The following is a 15,055-nucleotide window of genomic DNA, read 5'->3' on the forward strand; positions in this document are numbered from 1 at the left end:
CACGAGCTGTAACCGCGGCCGCAGCGGCGTCATCGACCATCGCGATCCCTGTTTAGTCACTCTCGGTTGTACCGGCTGTCGTTACTCCTTCCTTTTCCCTCTCGTCCTCCACCGTTCGCTCCCCCCCCCTCCCCCTAGTTTTCTCTCATCGCGCTCCTTTCGTCCGCGTTTCGCTCCACCGACTACGCGCGGTAATCTCGATAAATGTCGCCTTCGCGAATTTGAACACCGAGTTCCCGCGCACACCAGCGAGCGGCAGAGTTTAAGCTTTAACCCTCTGCAACATGGGAGTAACTTTCAAGTTACACATACCCGTATATATCTACATATTTTTGGGCCCGATTTCGTTTGTTTCGCGGCTGGTGCACCTTTCTTAGTCTCTGCAAGGTGATAATATCGCCAACAAATAGGCCGTTTATAACAGTTGTCGGTTCCTGTTTCTCACGCAAAAGCGGGCGGAGAAGAAGCGCCTACTAAAAACTACGGTAAACCGACACACCCGTGTTTCTCGACCTGTAAAATATTGAACTTGGTCGAACGTGAATTTCGTTTATTGTGTACGGCAGTTGGGGCTGAAGTGAACAGTTTCTGTTCGCAAGCACGTCAGGTACAATTTTAACAAAGCTTTAGAATCCAAAAATGAAAACAAAGGCTAAAACGGTATATCGGTTTTGGCGCTTTTCCTCCAGTCTTTAAAGACAATAAAATAGCTGTAAGCTAAAAAATTGCACACAACTAATGTATATCCCACGATCAATACTTGCCAGCCGTTCCTTGTAATACAATTTCCTTCAAGAGTGAAAAGATTAAATTATCAAGGCGTGATGAACATTTGATAACATACGCATATTTCCTTCGTTCGTATCAGTTGCCGTTCCAAGACGTTGTTTGAGACGAATTTCGCGTGGTAAATTTGGTAAATTTCACATTGTCGCGCATTTCTCGCAAGGCTGCTACGAAAACCTGAGAAACTCTCTCGAGCGTCCGCCGATCCGCGCTCAATGGCGGGCCAACGAAAGGGAAGAATGAAGGGGGATTCCATTCCTCCTCGCGAGTCGCGTCGTATTTTTAGGCGAGTACTCTCCGGCCGAAGTAGAAAGGGATTCGTGCCGAATCCGCCGGGAAAACAAAACGATTCTGTCGCCGTCGTCCAGCGAACGTTCCTGTCCGTTTCGTCGCGCTCGTGTTTCGTCGTACGAATAAGACGCCGTCGGTCCGCTCAGCCTGCTCGACACGCCCGTGATCGTCTCGACCGCTTTAACAAAAGCGTGCTCGACTCGTGCGAGTTAACCCGGGAACAGTCACCTTATTGTTTTTTAACGTAAACGATCACCTGGGGTATGAAATGACCCCGAGTGACTATTCCCGAGTTGGGGACCGACGCGATGGCAATTACGTCGAATTCCCGAAACGGCTCGTCGGAGCATCTCGCCAGAATGTTTCGAACGACGAGAGATCATTCGCGCCATAATGGGGGAGGGCGCTTATGACCGCTGGGGCTGATTAATTTCGCCGATGACTACACGCACCCCCTGTACGAAACGGACGATGACTCACTCCACCCCCATAGCGCCAATTTCCGGCTGGCTTTGCTCATCGACGAGGGAAGCCGTGATAAATATTCGAAGGGGAAGACTCGTAAAGTCAAGGCTGTGGAAGCCGGCCGTGTAAAAACGTGCTCATCATTACCGACAACGACGCTTCCAGATTGCTTCACGTTGTTATTACAAAAGTTAACACAGTGTATCGAAAATTTCGTTCGACCCGCCCGATCCTTTTTTTCTCCCCTCGGCGACGTCGCCTCTTCTCCTTTTCTCGCTCGCGCGAACAGCAACGTTCTTTGTTTCCGCGGTCAATCTAGCGGCGCAGCGTGCAGGAGAAAAAAAAGGAAAGTAGGAAGGAGACGGAAGAAAGGACGCGTCGAGCGTAGGAAGAAGAAGACAATGGATCCTCGAGACGCCGTTCGGCCGGCGCTCAAGGCTCTCCTGCGCGACGCAGGAGGAAACACGAAGACGACGCGAAAATAGATACACGGAAAAGGAAGTCGTCCAATTTTACAAGTACATAAACAGATAAATAATAATAAATAAATTTACAAATAAATAACGTTGCAATAATACGTGGGCGTGTGGGTACACCGGCAACGCCGGTCGCGCGGCGATATTTTCTCGTTTTCATTGAGAAACGCGTTATTTATAAATACGACGTCGCACGTGCCGTTCGATCGATCCCCTAACCGAAGAAGGGAGCCGAGGATGCGGCGCAATAAAAATCGCTTCCACGTCGCGACGTCCCGGCGCATAAAGAGGTCCATCTATCCGTCCGTCCGTCCGGTGAAGCTGCTGAAGGTCAAGAGTCGCAGTTACTGAACGTTCAATCGCGACAAACAAAGGTGACACGACGCGATAATTACTAACGATATCGCCCGAGAGGATGCGCTAATAATACGTTGAATTTTACCGACGACACACGCGTGACATTTCCCGAAAGGTCATTCGTTATTACGGGGTCAACGAATCGCGGACCGACTGACCCGCGGATCGCAAACTGCGTCGCAGTTCGTTTCCTCTTTTTTCTCTAAGAGATCTCGCGTGCGCGCGAGCTTCGAAGGATAATAAAAACATTAAACAATTAAAGGATAAAAACAAAAACGGTGCGCTTGAGGCTGAGTTTTTCGAACAGGAACATCGGACCGTGTGATCACCGGTTGTCTATCTGTTACAATCGTGTCTAAAAAGAAATTAGATCACCTCGCTACTTAATTTACGTTAACGCCTAATTATTGTCGAGCCATTATCCCTTAATTAATGCTACTTACTCTGCGCTACTATCGGTTTATCGTTGCTATCGTTAACGATATGTCTCGTAATTAATTAACGTCGAATAGGGAAAGCAAGCAGAGTCAAAATGTCGATTCTCTACATCAACTTAGCAAATTCCGTCGAAGTTGACTGATCAATCGGGAATCTCGAGATGCAAAAGTTATCAACTTTGGGTTTCTTTGCATGTCAATAATAAGAGACGCCTCTAGAATTTCTTTTTGGTTTATCGATAGAATAGAATAGAAAATAATAGAATATTTAAGAGAAATGAAAAGAAAGATGTAAGAGCAAGAATAACGGTGGTGTATACATCAGTATGGTTATCAGAGTCATCAGAATCACTCGGCTTGACCATTTTCGGTTTCCTTTCGGAAGCAGCCCGCCGACAATAAGGTGCTACACAGGGAGAGCTGTCGGGTATGTGTTCTTTCGGGTCAAAGGCCACGCGCGAGTGAATTTAACAACGATAGTCGGAAGCCTAACGCTCGTATCCTTTAAACTCCCTGAGCCGCGAAGGGAAGTTTCAAGAAAAGCATTCCTTTCGCACGAAATATGAATCGAAAATATGGACAAAGTGTTCGAGTAAAGTAAAAGCTTTGTAATTTTGTCGGAATTTAGACGTTACTTTAACGCTCTTGAAAATACCTCTTAAGGATACTTTAAGGGTACTTCTTTGCGCCTATCTGGACGGCCTATAGTTAAGTTAAAATCTACTACGACGATGCTACGCCCGTTAACTTCTCTCTTGTCGACACGTAGAATACACGGCGAAATTCGGCCTTAAATGCGCTCGGATCGATTTTGAACGATCTTCGATTTGTATCCACAGTCCATCGTCCGATTCAGACCTCGGGGGAGCTCTTATCGTCTCGCATCGTTCTCTCTGGAGAAAGGTCGCGCATTAGGGTCACCTTCCTCGTAGAAACGGATATTAGAAAACGGCACACGTGATCTCTCGATGTGAGCTCTCCGCGGACAAATCGCGCGCATCGATAACACGTATCGCGCTCGCGCGCGTATCGACCTCGATTCGCGCTCGTCCGAGGCTAATAAGCCCGCCGAGAACTCGCCGAGGATTCGCCGACAGCGGCGATAACGATCGATTCGCGATTGATGATATCAAACCTGCGATCTGAGAGCTATTTCTTATCAAAGTGTCACGGAGTGTTAATGCGGCGTTCACACGAATATGCTCGGTCGCGTTAAAGGAATTACAATCCCTCGGATCCTCGTTTGGTTCACAGACTGAACCGAGATTTTTCCTTCCGGCGGGATCGGGAAATCAGGAGGAGGATCGTCGCGTCTTGAAAGGAAGGACGCGAGGTTAGATTCCAGGAAGGAAGCGACACACGATCGTTATTCATGTTATTCTTATCGGGTCGCCTATCGTAAAGACCCCCCTTCCTTCCACCCCGAATTGCAATTAGACTCGCCGACTGTGAGCCGGTCGAAAGAGAGAATTTCCATCGGCCGACGGCACCGCACCGTCGCTAATTGGCTGCGCGCGCTCTTTATCAATTCAACGTCAAAGTCGCACGTCGGATTTCCACGAGTCAGTGCGTTCAATTCGCGCGCTCACGTTGCTTTTCATTTTCATTGTCTACTACAATCACGGCGCAGCGCGCGTAGCGACTGTAGTAAAATCCCCTCGCGAGAGACTTATGCAAAGAAAGTCACAATCATGGGATCGATTCCCCCCCCTCCTCCTCCTCTAACCCCGCGTGACTACTTTTAAGCGCACATTTACTACGGCCGGGTGAATGGAGAATCTTAAATCGAAAAGTTCCATTTCTCCGAGCGCCACGACTGTGTCGCTTCCGCACTGAGAAAAAGATTTCTTCAAGTTTAATAAATTTTATCGCATCCAAACAAATCTCATCACCGCTCCGAAGAAACTCTTTTTCTTAGTAAGCAAGAAACGTTAAATCAATCTTTCGGAACATCGGTTTCGCGTGGTTTTATCAACATTTTGACATATTTTACAAATGTTCCTAAACTGTTATTTGATGATATATTATGTTTTAATATTAAAATCATAATGTGGAAACATTATTTCTCATGTTTCGATCAAATATCGTTAACAATGACGTTGTATGCAATATTAAGAATTACATATTTGAAAACGTTACGTTATATCATTATAATAACAAATTGTGTTAATGATTTCTTACTTAATACGCTTACTGGCTTCATTCTCGAGCGATAGCCGCGTTCGGCTGAACAACGTTTATCTCACAACTGTTGCACAAGTTTTCTACGCTGAGATCGAACTATTTCCCCCGAATCTAAGAGAACAATCCAATCTCGGAAAATTTATAACGGTCTGCGAAAAAATAGGGGTTTCGCCAAGCGAACGTGGCCGATTTCGAGTGAATCTTAACCTCGGTCAACCTCGGCAACTGTGAAGAGGAAGACATGGCGAGAGGAGAAACGAAGGAACTCCCTCACGGAGCGAGCGAGTCCTCTCGCGCCTCTCCGCTGACGAGTGCTATGGAACAGCCTGTTCATCGTTAAGGAACACTTCGTACAGTCTCTAGCCACATTATTAGACGCATTTTGATTTTTTAATAGAATACAGATTAAGAGGAGAAGGAAAGCTACTAATTTTATGTTTGCTTGATTAGAATAATTTTCGGTGTTGATCAAATCACTCGTTTCATCCATAATCTTTGTAAATGATATTAATATTTTTCACGCAAAAATTTATTTTTCCATTTTTCATAAACGAGGAATTTGAAGTTTCAAGTGACAACGTAAATAAAAATAAAACTAAATTTCCAATCGACACACACTGAAAACTCACGTCTGTTCTCGTTATCATCAACGACGCAACTAGCGCAGGTTCGTGCTTGTTCGTACTTGTTCAAGGTCACTTTGAACAACCAAGTGATATATAAAAAATTAATTAAAAAAATAAATAAATAAAAAACTTCCATAAACAATGATTCCTTAACGTAATTCAATCTATAGATGAGCCGTATTATAGAAAAAGCTGGTCCTCGGAAGTCGATGAATTGTAAAAAAAGACAAAATAAATTAAGATACGTTCACAATAATATTGACACAGGGACTATATATGCTCCTTCGATTCACGACTCACCCTCAGCGCGCGCGAAGTGTCCAGCCATCCCAGAATTACCGTAAACGAGAGTCGACTTACCGGAAATGCCGGCGCTCCCTGGCGTTTGCTCGCTCGCCGATTTCCTCCTCCACGGCGGCGAAGGGGAGACACACACCGGGGTCGCACCCCGCACGCGGAAGCCCGCGGATGACCCCGCACGTGACAGCAGAAGTCGGAGGGAAGCGCGGTGTTCGGCCACGGAGAGCTGCTTCGCAGGATCGGTGAACTTTCTCTCTCTCTCTCTCTCTCTTTCTCGCACGGAGTACGGAGCGGTGCGTTAACGTGCTCTCGACAGTCGCGAGACTACTTCGAAACTGCACGAGAGGAACGGGAGGCACGTCAATGAAGGCGCGCCAGTACGCTCGCTCGCGTGCGCCGTCGCACGACGCGCGCCGCCGCCGCGCGTCTCCCACGCTCCGTGGCGATAGACGCGCTCTGAGTTCGTCCAATAACGCGCGGGGGGTCAACGCAGTCCACCTGCTTTGTGTACGGAGGATACATCGCGCGCTTTTCGTTTGCTCGGCTCATTTCGGAACTCGTGACCGATGGATCAAAAGGATCTTCTTCCTCGGGTCCTTTTTCTTCTCTTCTCCGACCTTCAGTATTGTGTCGACCGGAATTGCGCCGGAGATTTTAATATTAGATCTACATAGGTAATTTATCGTTCACGTGATATTTACTTTTTTTACGTAGACACAATGTAAACTATGTAAAATATTATAAATAAATATTAATTTAAAGACAAATATTATAAATTATAAAACTGTGTGAAATATCGTAAATTATATCATATAATTATATGAGCATTGTGCAAAGAGAAAGGATAAATTACTAATTTAAATTTTCTTTTAAATTATAAAACAACTCACGCGTCCGATTTTTATGCTAATTATGAAGATATTTGATGTTAAAAATTAAAAAGTTGATACATGCAGGTGACAGAAATTTTGTCATTTAAATTAGGTTTTTTTAAACGGGAAAATAGCAGTGTTTCTCGGTTCAAGATTACAAATTGCATAATATGTATAATACTGTTTTTCCTTTTTCATCGGCGTAAAATCAAGTATGCCAAATCCATTATTGATTTTTCGTGGCAGCGCAAAATTTAGGGTAGAATACGGGGTAATGGTGGTCACTTAATGCCGGTCAGCGATGTTTACTCAGGGTATATTGTAATGTCTGTTTCCCCTTGTGCATTTCATATCATTCTGCAATTCGCGCGTAGGAGCTGGCGATGTGCGAGTAATTTTCACGAAGTTTCACAACTCACGCGCACGCACACACACCGGAAGCGCAAATATGTTGCACAGTTAGCTTAGTAATTGCATAAGGGAGAAATCTCAGTTTCGATTTCATCAAGAAAATCATTATCCAATGATACGAATCTCCTATCGTAACAAAGTGGTTGTTTACAAATCAAAAAATTTTATCCTCGTCAATGAAGTCACAACATCCGACAATCTCTAAACACGCTTATTTATTTATTGATTGAAAAAATGCGCAAAAAGTATCAACCACCATTGATTGATATGGAAAAGATGACGATTATATAACTCGCCTTACATAATTTTTTTACATTTTTCATTACATAATTACATAATTCTCCCTGTTTAACGTTATTTGAAATAATATCTTTTAAGCAAATAAAATATTATTTGGTTACGATAAATATGTAAAATGAAATTGAATAATTTCTTTATAAGAAAATTATCTTTCGCTTCGAACAAATTTTTTATTTAAGATAAAGATACGTATTCGTTGAAAAGCCTAACCATCGTACTTATTAGTCAAAATATTTGTTTCTTCGGATCACACCAATGATGAAATTTGTTTGGATGCGGTAAGAATGATCAAATTTGAAGAAATCTTTCTCTCAAGTATCTCATATCTTCTGGATTTAATCCAGAAATAGTAGCAGAAATATACCACGTGAAAAATTCTTGTCACAGAAAATGTAGTTACACTTACCAGAAAAATAGTTCACTCGATTGTAATTCTCTCACTTATGCGACTATAGTTACAAAACTAAACATTTTTTTCTCAGTCTACACTTCATCACACCACACATTTGACCGATCAGCGAGGCGTAGTTGTGACGTATGTAACGTTGAAAGTCTCAAGATCAAATTGGAGATGTTGAAAGTTTTAATCTTCAGATACTCACGACTTCAAAGTATTCGAGTCGGCTTCTAAATCGCCAAGTTCGACGCTCGACCCGTTCGTACGACCACCGTCTCGCGCGGTGCGGCGACGTCGTCATCTGATTTTAATCTGCTTTTCCCGCAGCTCGCGTATCGTCTGCAAACGAAATATATATATATATATATATATAGAGAGAGAGAGAGAGAGAGAGAGAGAGAGAGATCTCGTTCGAAAAGACACTTTCACGATCACGTCCGAACGAGCGAAAAAGCTTCCTCGCGCTCGAGCGCACTGTTAACCGCGTTCATTTCCTTATTCGGCTCTTTATTGCGTCCCCATTGTCCTCGTCGACTAACATACTCTCTCGCCTACCTGCACAGCCGGCCGATACGCACACATACGCACAAGTATAAGGACACCTGACCGCTTCCTAGGCTCGTAAAAGAGAATCTCTACGGCCCTTTCCCCTTTGACCGCGTATTATGCGCGAAGATGTGCGAAAAAAAAAAAAGAAAAACATCGAGCGAACGCCGCATGTGACGTAGGTGCCTCGTGTACGGTACGTCATCGTGTCGGCTATTTCGGATCTCGTTACGTCAGAGTACACGTAATTACTTGCATCAGGAAAGCGGCACCGGATGCTCGAATTATATCAATATTCGTGACGTGGGCGTCGGCCGATATAACGATGAATGACAATGAAACGGTGTGGGAGATTATTTAAAATAAAATCCTGCTGTATTATTTGTGCGTGCCGTGATAAGGCTTTTAACAAACCGCAAGACGTGAGATTAATTCCTCAACTTAGCGGCTCGCAAAGTATCGCGATGAACTAAACGATTAATGCACGAAGAAAAAAATGCTATCGAATCGAGAGAATCTCTAGCGCATGATGATAAGATAGATAGCGTAGATTTTTTACTAAAATCTTGCCATACGCCCTGATAAGGTTTTTAATAAAACGCGACGCGTGAGACTTGCCTTTGCAGCTGTTCGTAATGAAATATTTCATCGAGTTAACTGATTAATACGCTGTTGAATCGATAGAATTTCCAACAACGCGCCAATAATTGAAGTCAATCTTCTCTATTTGATATTCTCTATAGCAATATCATTAAAACTAACACCGTAGTTGTTAAGACGGTGAAACGGTGTATCGATTTCAATAATATTGAATTAATTTAAAATTTACTGCAATTGTGCACTTTTGTCTGTGTAAGATCGCGTTTATACCGCGTTTTAGTTTGACGAATGATAGATAACAAGCCGGAGAGAGAGAGAGAGAGAATTACCTGAATGAAAAATACCAACCTTTTTGGTATCCTCCAACGTCGTGGGAACGTAGCGGGCATTGATCGCTTGCGCCACAGCGCAGTAGTCACGATACAGGATATATTGATCCTTCAGCTGTCGCCTGATCGCCGAAACTCTCTCGCGCAGCACGGCGAGCTGATCGTCCGGTCTCGATGTCGGCTCAAACTCAAGCGGGTCTGGAAGGAATATCGCATATTTTTGAAATATTAAAAATTCACGATTTCGATCGCGAGACGCATCATCGAATGGGAAATTATCCGTTATACGCGTAATGTTTGCAAAACGTTGCGCGTAACGCGCGTCTCCAAGTGTATCTCCAATCGAACGCGAAATGTATTTAACGCGCCCGTCATGCGGCTCCGCTGCGTGTCGTCCACGTTTTCATTGTTTCGGCACAATACGGATTCCTTCTATTCATCGCTGGAGAACGCGATTGTTTGCCGAGTGTTCGCCGCGGTACCGACTTTGGACCCGCTCGATAAGACGACATATAAATCGCGAGAGTAACGAAAAGTGAGGAAAATGTGCGAAGTAAAATGGCGGAGTTGGTTTCGTTATACAAGATGAATGTATTTTTAATCAATAAAATGGATACTTGTTGGACTTTTAATGAAAGTTAGCAGTGACAAAATTAATTACACAGGTCGAAGAGAAAAAGTTTATGAAGTCATTTGATTCAGAATAGGTGTTTCTTGTAAATTTTCTCATAGATTTTTTTTCACAAATTGTTCCATCACGTTAGATTTTAAGTTTCAGTGCTGTCGCCTTTTGTAACGGAAAATCTATAAGAAACGTTGTGATTAAAGTTACTCGACAAATATATTTCATTGTCTGTGTTATCAACAATACAGGAGAAAATGGATTGATCAAATATGTTTCGATTGGAGGAAGCAGAATTTCTGGTTCTGAAAACCGGAGCTCATAAGAATTAGAAATTCTATTTTCTTCATCGATAACAAGTGCATTTAGTTCGTTGCTCTTCACATCGATTCAATCGACACTTTCTCTCCGCGAAGGAAATATGTTTTGCCGCGACGTAAGCGTACTGCGAGATAACAGTAGCTCAATCGAAGATTATTGCCAAGCCTTTTTTTTTTGTCATTGAACATACAACTCACCGGGTGGCGTGAATTCCGCGATCCTCGGAAATTCCGAGGGACTGAAATAGTCCGGGGTAGAAGCCGATCCTCCACCCAGTCTCAAGTCCCTCAGTTCGTGTAGATATTTTTGGAGATCTTCCCGTTCCCGCCGCAGTCTCAGTTCAACAACCCGCTTCTGTAGTTCACGAATTTCTCTCCCGTCGTCGTCCCGCCATCTCGAAGGCTCGTATTCTTTACAACTTCCGGCGCGAGCCTCGACCAGCTCGGAGTAAGTGACCTTAGCTCTCCTCCTCCTCCTCTTGATGCTGTGCTCATCATTGTTCCCGGCCTGAAGAGAGGACAATTAAGGCTATTCACAAAGGGAGAAATTGCGTTTGGAAATACGGTAGAACCGCGACGGAAACATATCGACACTCACAACTGGTTTGTCTCTCCCCGACGAGCGGCGACGGCTGTCTTCTCTCCTCCTCGTCACTCGCCCCGGCGTCGCCTCCGAGGCTTCGGGCCTCCTCCCGGAAGAACTTTCGTGAACTTTTTCCGCGGCTTTCAAGCTCGAGTGTCGCCTGACCACCGCGTCGACGGAGTCTCGGTGCAATTTTCTCAGCACGTTCGTCACGTTCCGTTGAACGATTCGCCGGTCCGAGCCTTCCGCAGGGACGTTTGCGTCCTCGCCGCTTCTCTCGCTTTTTTCCCTCGACGAAGACTTCGTCGATTCGCTTTTCTCCCTCAACGATCTGGACTCCATCGGTTCAGTCTTCTCTCTCGACGAAGCCGACTTCGTCGATCTGCCCGCGTCATTTCTCGATGAATCAGATTTCATCGTCCTCTCCCAGTCGTCCGCGAGCGACCCGACGACGACATCCATCATCAGATGTTCCCTCGTATCGTCCGGCACTTTCCCGCGCTCTTCCCGATCGTTTTCTCGCCGGCTCACCGGAGTCACGTCCGAGGACTTCTTTCTCCGGGACGCTCTTTTGTCCGTCGTCGTCTTCGTGTTGTTAATCATCTCGACGTTTACAACATGATCCGACGTAAGTTCCTTACTCGAACTATCGCGATCGTCCACCGAGCCGACTTTATTTTCACTCCCACCGATCGTTCTCTCGCTCCGCGATCCCGATTTCGATCGCACGGCCGAGCTCGAGGTGTCTTCGAAGGTGTCGTTCGCGTACGAGTTCCCATCTATCGGATATCTTAGTCTGCTTAAAGCGTTCTCGATTGACGAACGTCCGGGATTGCTGACGGAATTGCCGGAGACGTTCCCGAAGCTACCTGCGATTTTTTCTTCGCTTTTCTCGACGTGAGAAAGTTCCGAGATCGTTTCACTGCCGTCCACCGACGTGTCGATCGACTCGTCGATAACGCTATCCGCATGCGATGATAATGATCCTGAAGAACGGTTCGAATTCCCCGAACTTCGGCCAGAACTTGCTCTCATCGGTGTCTCAGGAATCGTTTTCCCTTCGATCGAACGTTCCCCTGGTTTCGAGTCTTTGGAATGTGACTCAGAAACCTTTTCGATCGATTTTTTGGACATCTTCGGTCGTCCTGCAAATAATAAATCGGACGACGATTTTTCTTTCGACATTACAGTTATTTTGTCGGACTTACCTTTCTCAGACTTTGAGCCAGCTTTCGTTCTTCCTGCTGGAAGTCTGGAAAATTTCTCGTTAGCGGCGGAAGACCGTCGCGTTTCCGAGCGCGAAAGTGATTTCGACGAGATCACCGAGTCATCGGGCACGCTTTCAATCGAGCTATTTTCCTGAATCGTTATTACACCCGAGGCGAAACTTTCTTGCTTTCCTATAGAATAACGTGACGACGATTTATCTTCCGACGTTGGCGTCACGACATCAAGGTCAGCTTCGTCGACAGCCTGGTTCATCCTATCAGATCGCTCATTCTGTGATGGAAGTTTCTCGCTCTCATCGTGTCCCTCGAATCTTATATCCGGCATTTTTACGTCGAGCTTGGGCTTTAGAGAGTTTCCCGGTGAGTCCTTCAATTGTGTCGGCGAGTTTTCCGACAAATTCAACGAGACGCTGCTGATCGAACTGTCTGTGTCCTGCGAGAAACGCGAAATATCGTGTTGTTACAGGAACAAAAGTAAATGATGGGACAAATGTTTGTTGATTTTTTTTCCTAATTGCTTCTTTTTATTTTATTTTTTTTTACACACGAAGAGAAAATTCAATTCGTGTAACTGAATTTCTGTTTGCGTAGAAAAAATAGATGAAAACTCAATGATAGAAACAGAAAGACTCCTGTGAAAACACGACAAACGACAACTAACAGTATAACATTATAACAATGTTAAAATTTCCCATTAACGATATAACTTATATATATATATATTTTTTTTTTCAACATTATTACTTTTTCTTAATATTCTAAGAACACTTTTATAATATACCAAGAATATATGAAATGAATATGTAACATCAATAGAATATTCTTATACTATTAAAAAATATTACATAACATTCTTAGAATACTATAAGAATATTATTTTAATACTGAATAATATTCATATAATGTTCTAGGGATATTGCGCCCTAGCTTATGGGGAGTACAAGCTAGTGCAACCAGTGCAGCGGTAGAAAACTAGAAGCTATTGACAGCGACCGGCCGTGGTGAGCGAAATTTTCGAAACGCAGATTGTTATACCGCCCTGCTTTCGGGCGTACTCACGTCCTTGCGATTCCATCTCTGCTCTCTGCGCTTCAACTTATATTTCTCCTCGATCTCTCTCACACGCGTTAACGCCGCGTTCGCCTTTGAGGAGAGCATTCCGGTTTCCTTTTTCTTCTTCCGATCTTCCGATTCAGCTCCTCTCCACTCCCAGCTTTACGTCACACGTCACTTGTAAATTTGAATTATTAATGGAATTAACGAGTAGTGCGAGAGATTCTGTTTTCAAGTGAGTCACGTTTCGTGGGACGTGTTTCGTTCTCGCCGAGTTTCATGACGAGTTTGCTTTCTCGTCGCTAAGGAAACGTACGGTCGGCGTACATACCTCTAATAACGATCAGTTATTTACCATCGACGCGCAGCGCCGCAGCGGAGGCGATCATAAACGATTAGAGATTACATGTACTTCTCAATCAGTTACGACGATAATGTTTAGATATTTCGATTCCTTATTAAATTTCGAATAAATGAGTGAAGAAAAATGTTGGTGACTCGCAATAGGTAAATAACTACGTTCATTTGTTTACATCGACGCGCAGCGGCGCGAACTGGACGCGGCGCGAACTATTCATTAATAAATTTCGACCGTTCTCCATGACGTATTTATTTCATTGCGCATTAATTATTAACTATAATAATATATACTATAGAAATGATTCTCCTGACTAAAATTCTTTTACTGTGCTATAATGGTTGCAAATACCAAATACTTATTTTTAGTATAATTGTAACTGAAGCGCTCTCAATTTATATCTTTCAAGTGGCTAACCACTACCGAATTCTTAATGTCAACACAGCCGGGTTGCTCCCTGCCACCGTTAGGAAAAAAGTCGATATGTCCGATTGGCTTTAGTAAACCGAAGCCGTCCGTGAAATCTTGCGAGCCATCAGTGTGAATTACGTCGACGAGGTTGGCGTCGGTGGCATCTTGCTTCGATGGCGATCGCGCTCCGTTAAATTTCCGCAAAAGCTTGAAATATTGACGCCCGTACGGAGCAATCCGCGATAATTGCCTTCCCGGAGACATTAGCAATCGTGTTTGAAAGTGCGACAATTATTATTCCGAGATTGAAATATCGATAATAACGCGAAAGAGTTCAACATTGAAAATAACCTATAAATGACCTTAATATTATTTAATATTAAGTAATATTTCTGGAATATTAATAGGTGGTTATATGCCCACTTCTAATAATATTTAAAAAAATAATATTGTTTAATATCATCATGAGTAGTTTGATTATTTATATTATTTGATTAGAATAGAAAAACACGATATCAGAAGCTGTTTCTCGTGCACAAGTATTTAAGAAAATTTCTCAAGGAAATTCCTAAAACAATTGCTGTGACACACCTGATATCGAGCGTCACGGATACACCAGGTAAGACTCGAACATCCTTCGCATTCCCATCGTTAATCCTCTCACGCTCCAGGATCGATAGATATCCCAACCAATCCATCCATGAAATTCGCTGGCAGCGAGTCCTGTTCGGTTTTCCGCAGGAAGAGAGAGAAAGAGCACGAGAAACGCGCGCGCGTTCGAAACTTCGACGCTCATCTTGGGCAGCGGCACTGCCAGCCACCAATCGGGAGCACCCACGGCTTCGTGTGCCTCCGGGCGTTTCCGTCGGCTTCCGCTCTCTCTCGCCTTCGACCAAGTGCTGTCGTATCGACGACTGATAAGCGGGCGCGATAATCAGCGGGATGACGCGGAGGTTATGTGCGGCGCGCGCGGCGTAGCCGTGACGGTGCCACGGCGCGGCGCTTCGTTGGTAAAGCGTGGTCGGTGGCGATTGGTCCGCCCGGCTCCGCCAATCGGCGTTCTCCATCTGTCTGCCCTGACGGGCCGCTAAACTCACCAACC

At 44.4% G+C, this 15,055-nt stretch overlaps 2 protein-coding genes across 3 annotated transcripts in view; both read right to left on the reverse strand.

Moving 5' to 3' along the window:
* LOC106750324 overlaps positions 1 to 8,180 on the reverse strand; it is a 29,913-nt gene extending 21,733 nt beyond the window's left edge. Inside the window, exon 1 of one of the 2 annotated variants that reach the window (XM_014630594.1) lies at positions 8,108 to 8,180. The gene's annotated coding sequence lies outside the window, so the exon portion shown is untranslated. Of the gene's footprint in view, positions 1 to 5,982; positions 6,284 to 8,107 lie in introns of those variants that run through there. The other variant, XM_014630591.1, reaches the window with a different exon arrangement.
* LOC106750315 (protein split ends-like) lies at positions 8,155 to 15,003 on the reverse strand. The gene is made up of 7 exons (XM_014630573.1): positions 14,545 to 15,003; positions 13,191 to 13,361; positions 12,111 to 12,564; positions 10,918 to 12,047; positions 10,518 to 10,827; positions 9,397 to 9,575; positions 8,155 to 8,241 (listed from the first exon to the last, which is right to left on the reverse strand). The coding sequence occupies exons 2-7, from the start codon at positions 13,287 to 13,289 to the stop codon at positions 8,200 to 8,202; spliced, it is 2,214 nt and encodes a 737-aa protein (XP_014486059.1). The 5' UTR covers positions 13,290 to 13,361; positions 14,545 to 15,003; the 3' UTR covers positions 8,155 to 8,199.
* Between the last annotated feature and the right edge of the window lie 52 nt (positions 15,004 to 15,055).

The sequence above is a fragment of the Dinoponera quadriceps genome, unplaced genomic scaffold, assembly GCF_001313825.1.
Source record: "Dinoponera quadriceps isolate SergipeBrazil2010 unplaced genomic scaffold, ASM131382v1 scaffold5230, whole genome shotgun sequence".
Classification (NCBI taxonomy): domain Eukaryota; kingdom Metazoa; phylum Arthropoda; class Insecta; order Hymenoptera; family Formicidae; genus Dinoponera; species Dinoponera quadriceps.

Bases quoted from the DNA above. Each gene is read 5' to 3' on its own strand.
- LOC106750315 (XM_014630573.1), bottom strand. From the start codon at position 13,289: ATGCTCTCCTCAAAGGCGAACGCGGCGTTAACGCGTGTGAGAGAGATC. The intron at 10,828-10,917 runs GTGAGTGTCGAT...TCCTCTCTTCAG, and splicing joins CGGGGAGAGACAAACCAGTT to GCCGGGAACAATGATGAGCA. The intron at 9,576-10,517 runs GTGAGTTGTATG...TATTCCTTCCAG, and splicing joins CGCGGAATTCACGCCACCCG to ACCCGCTTGAGTTTGAGCCG.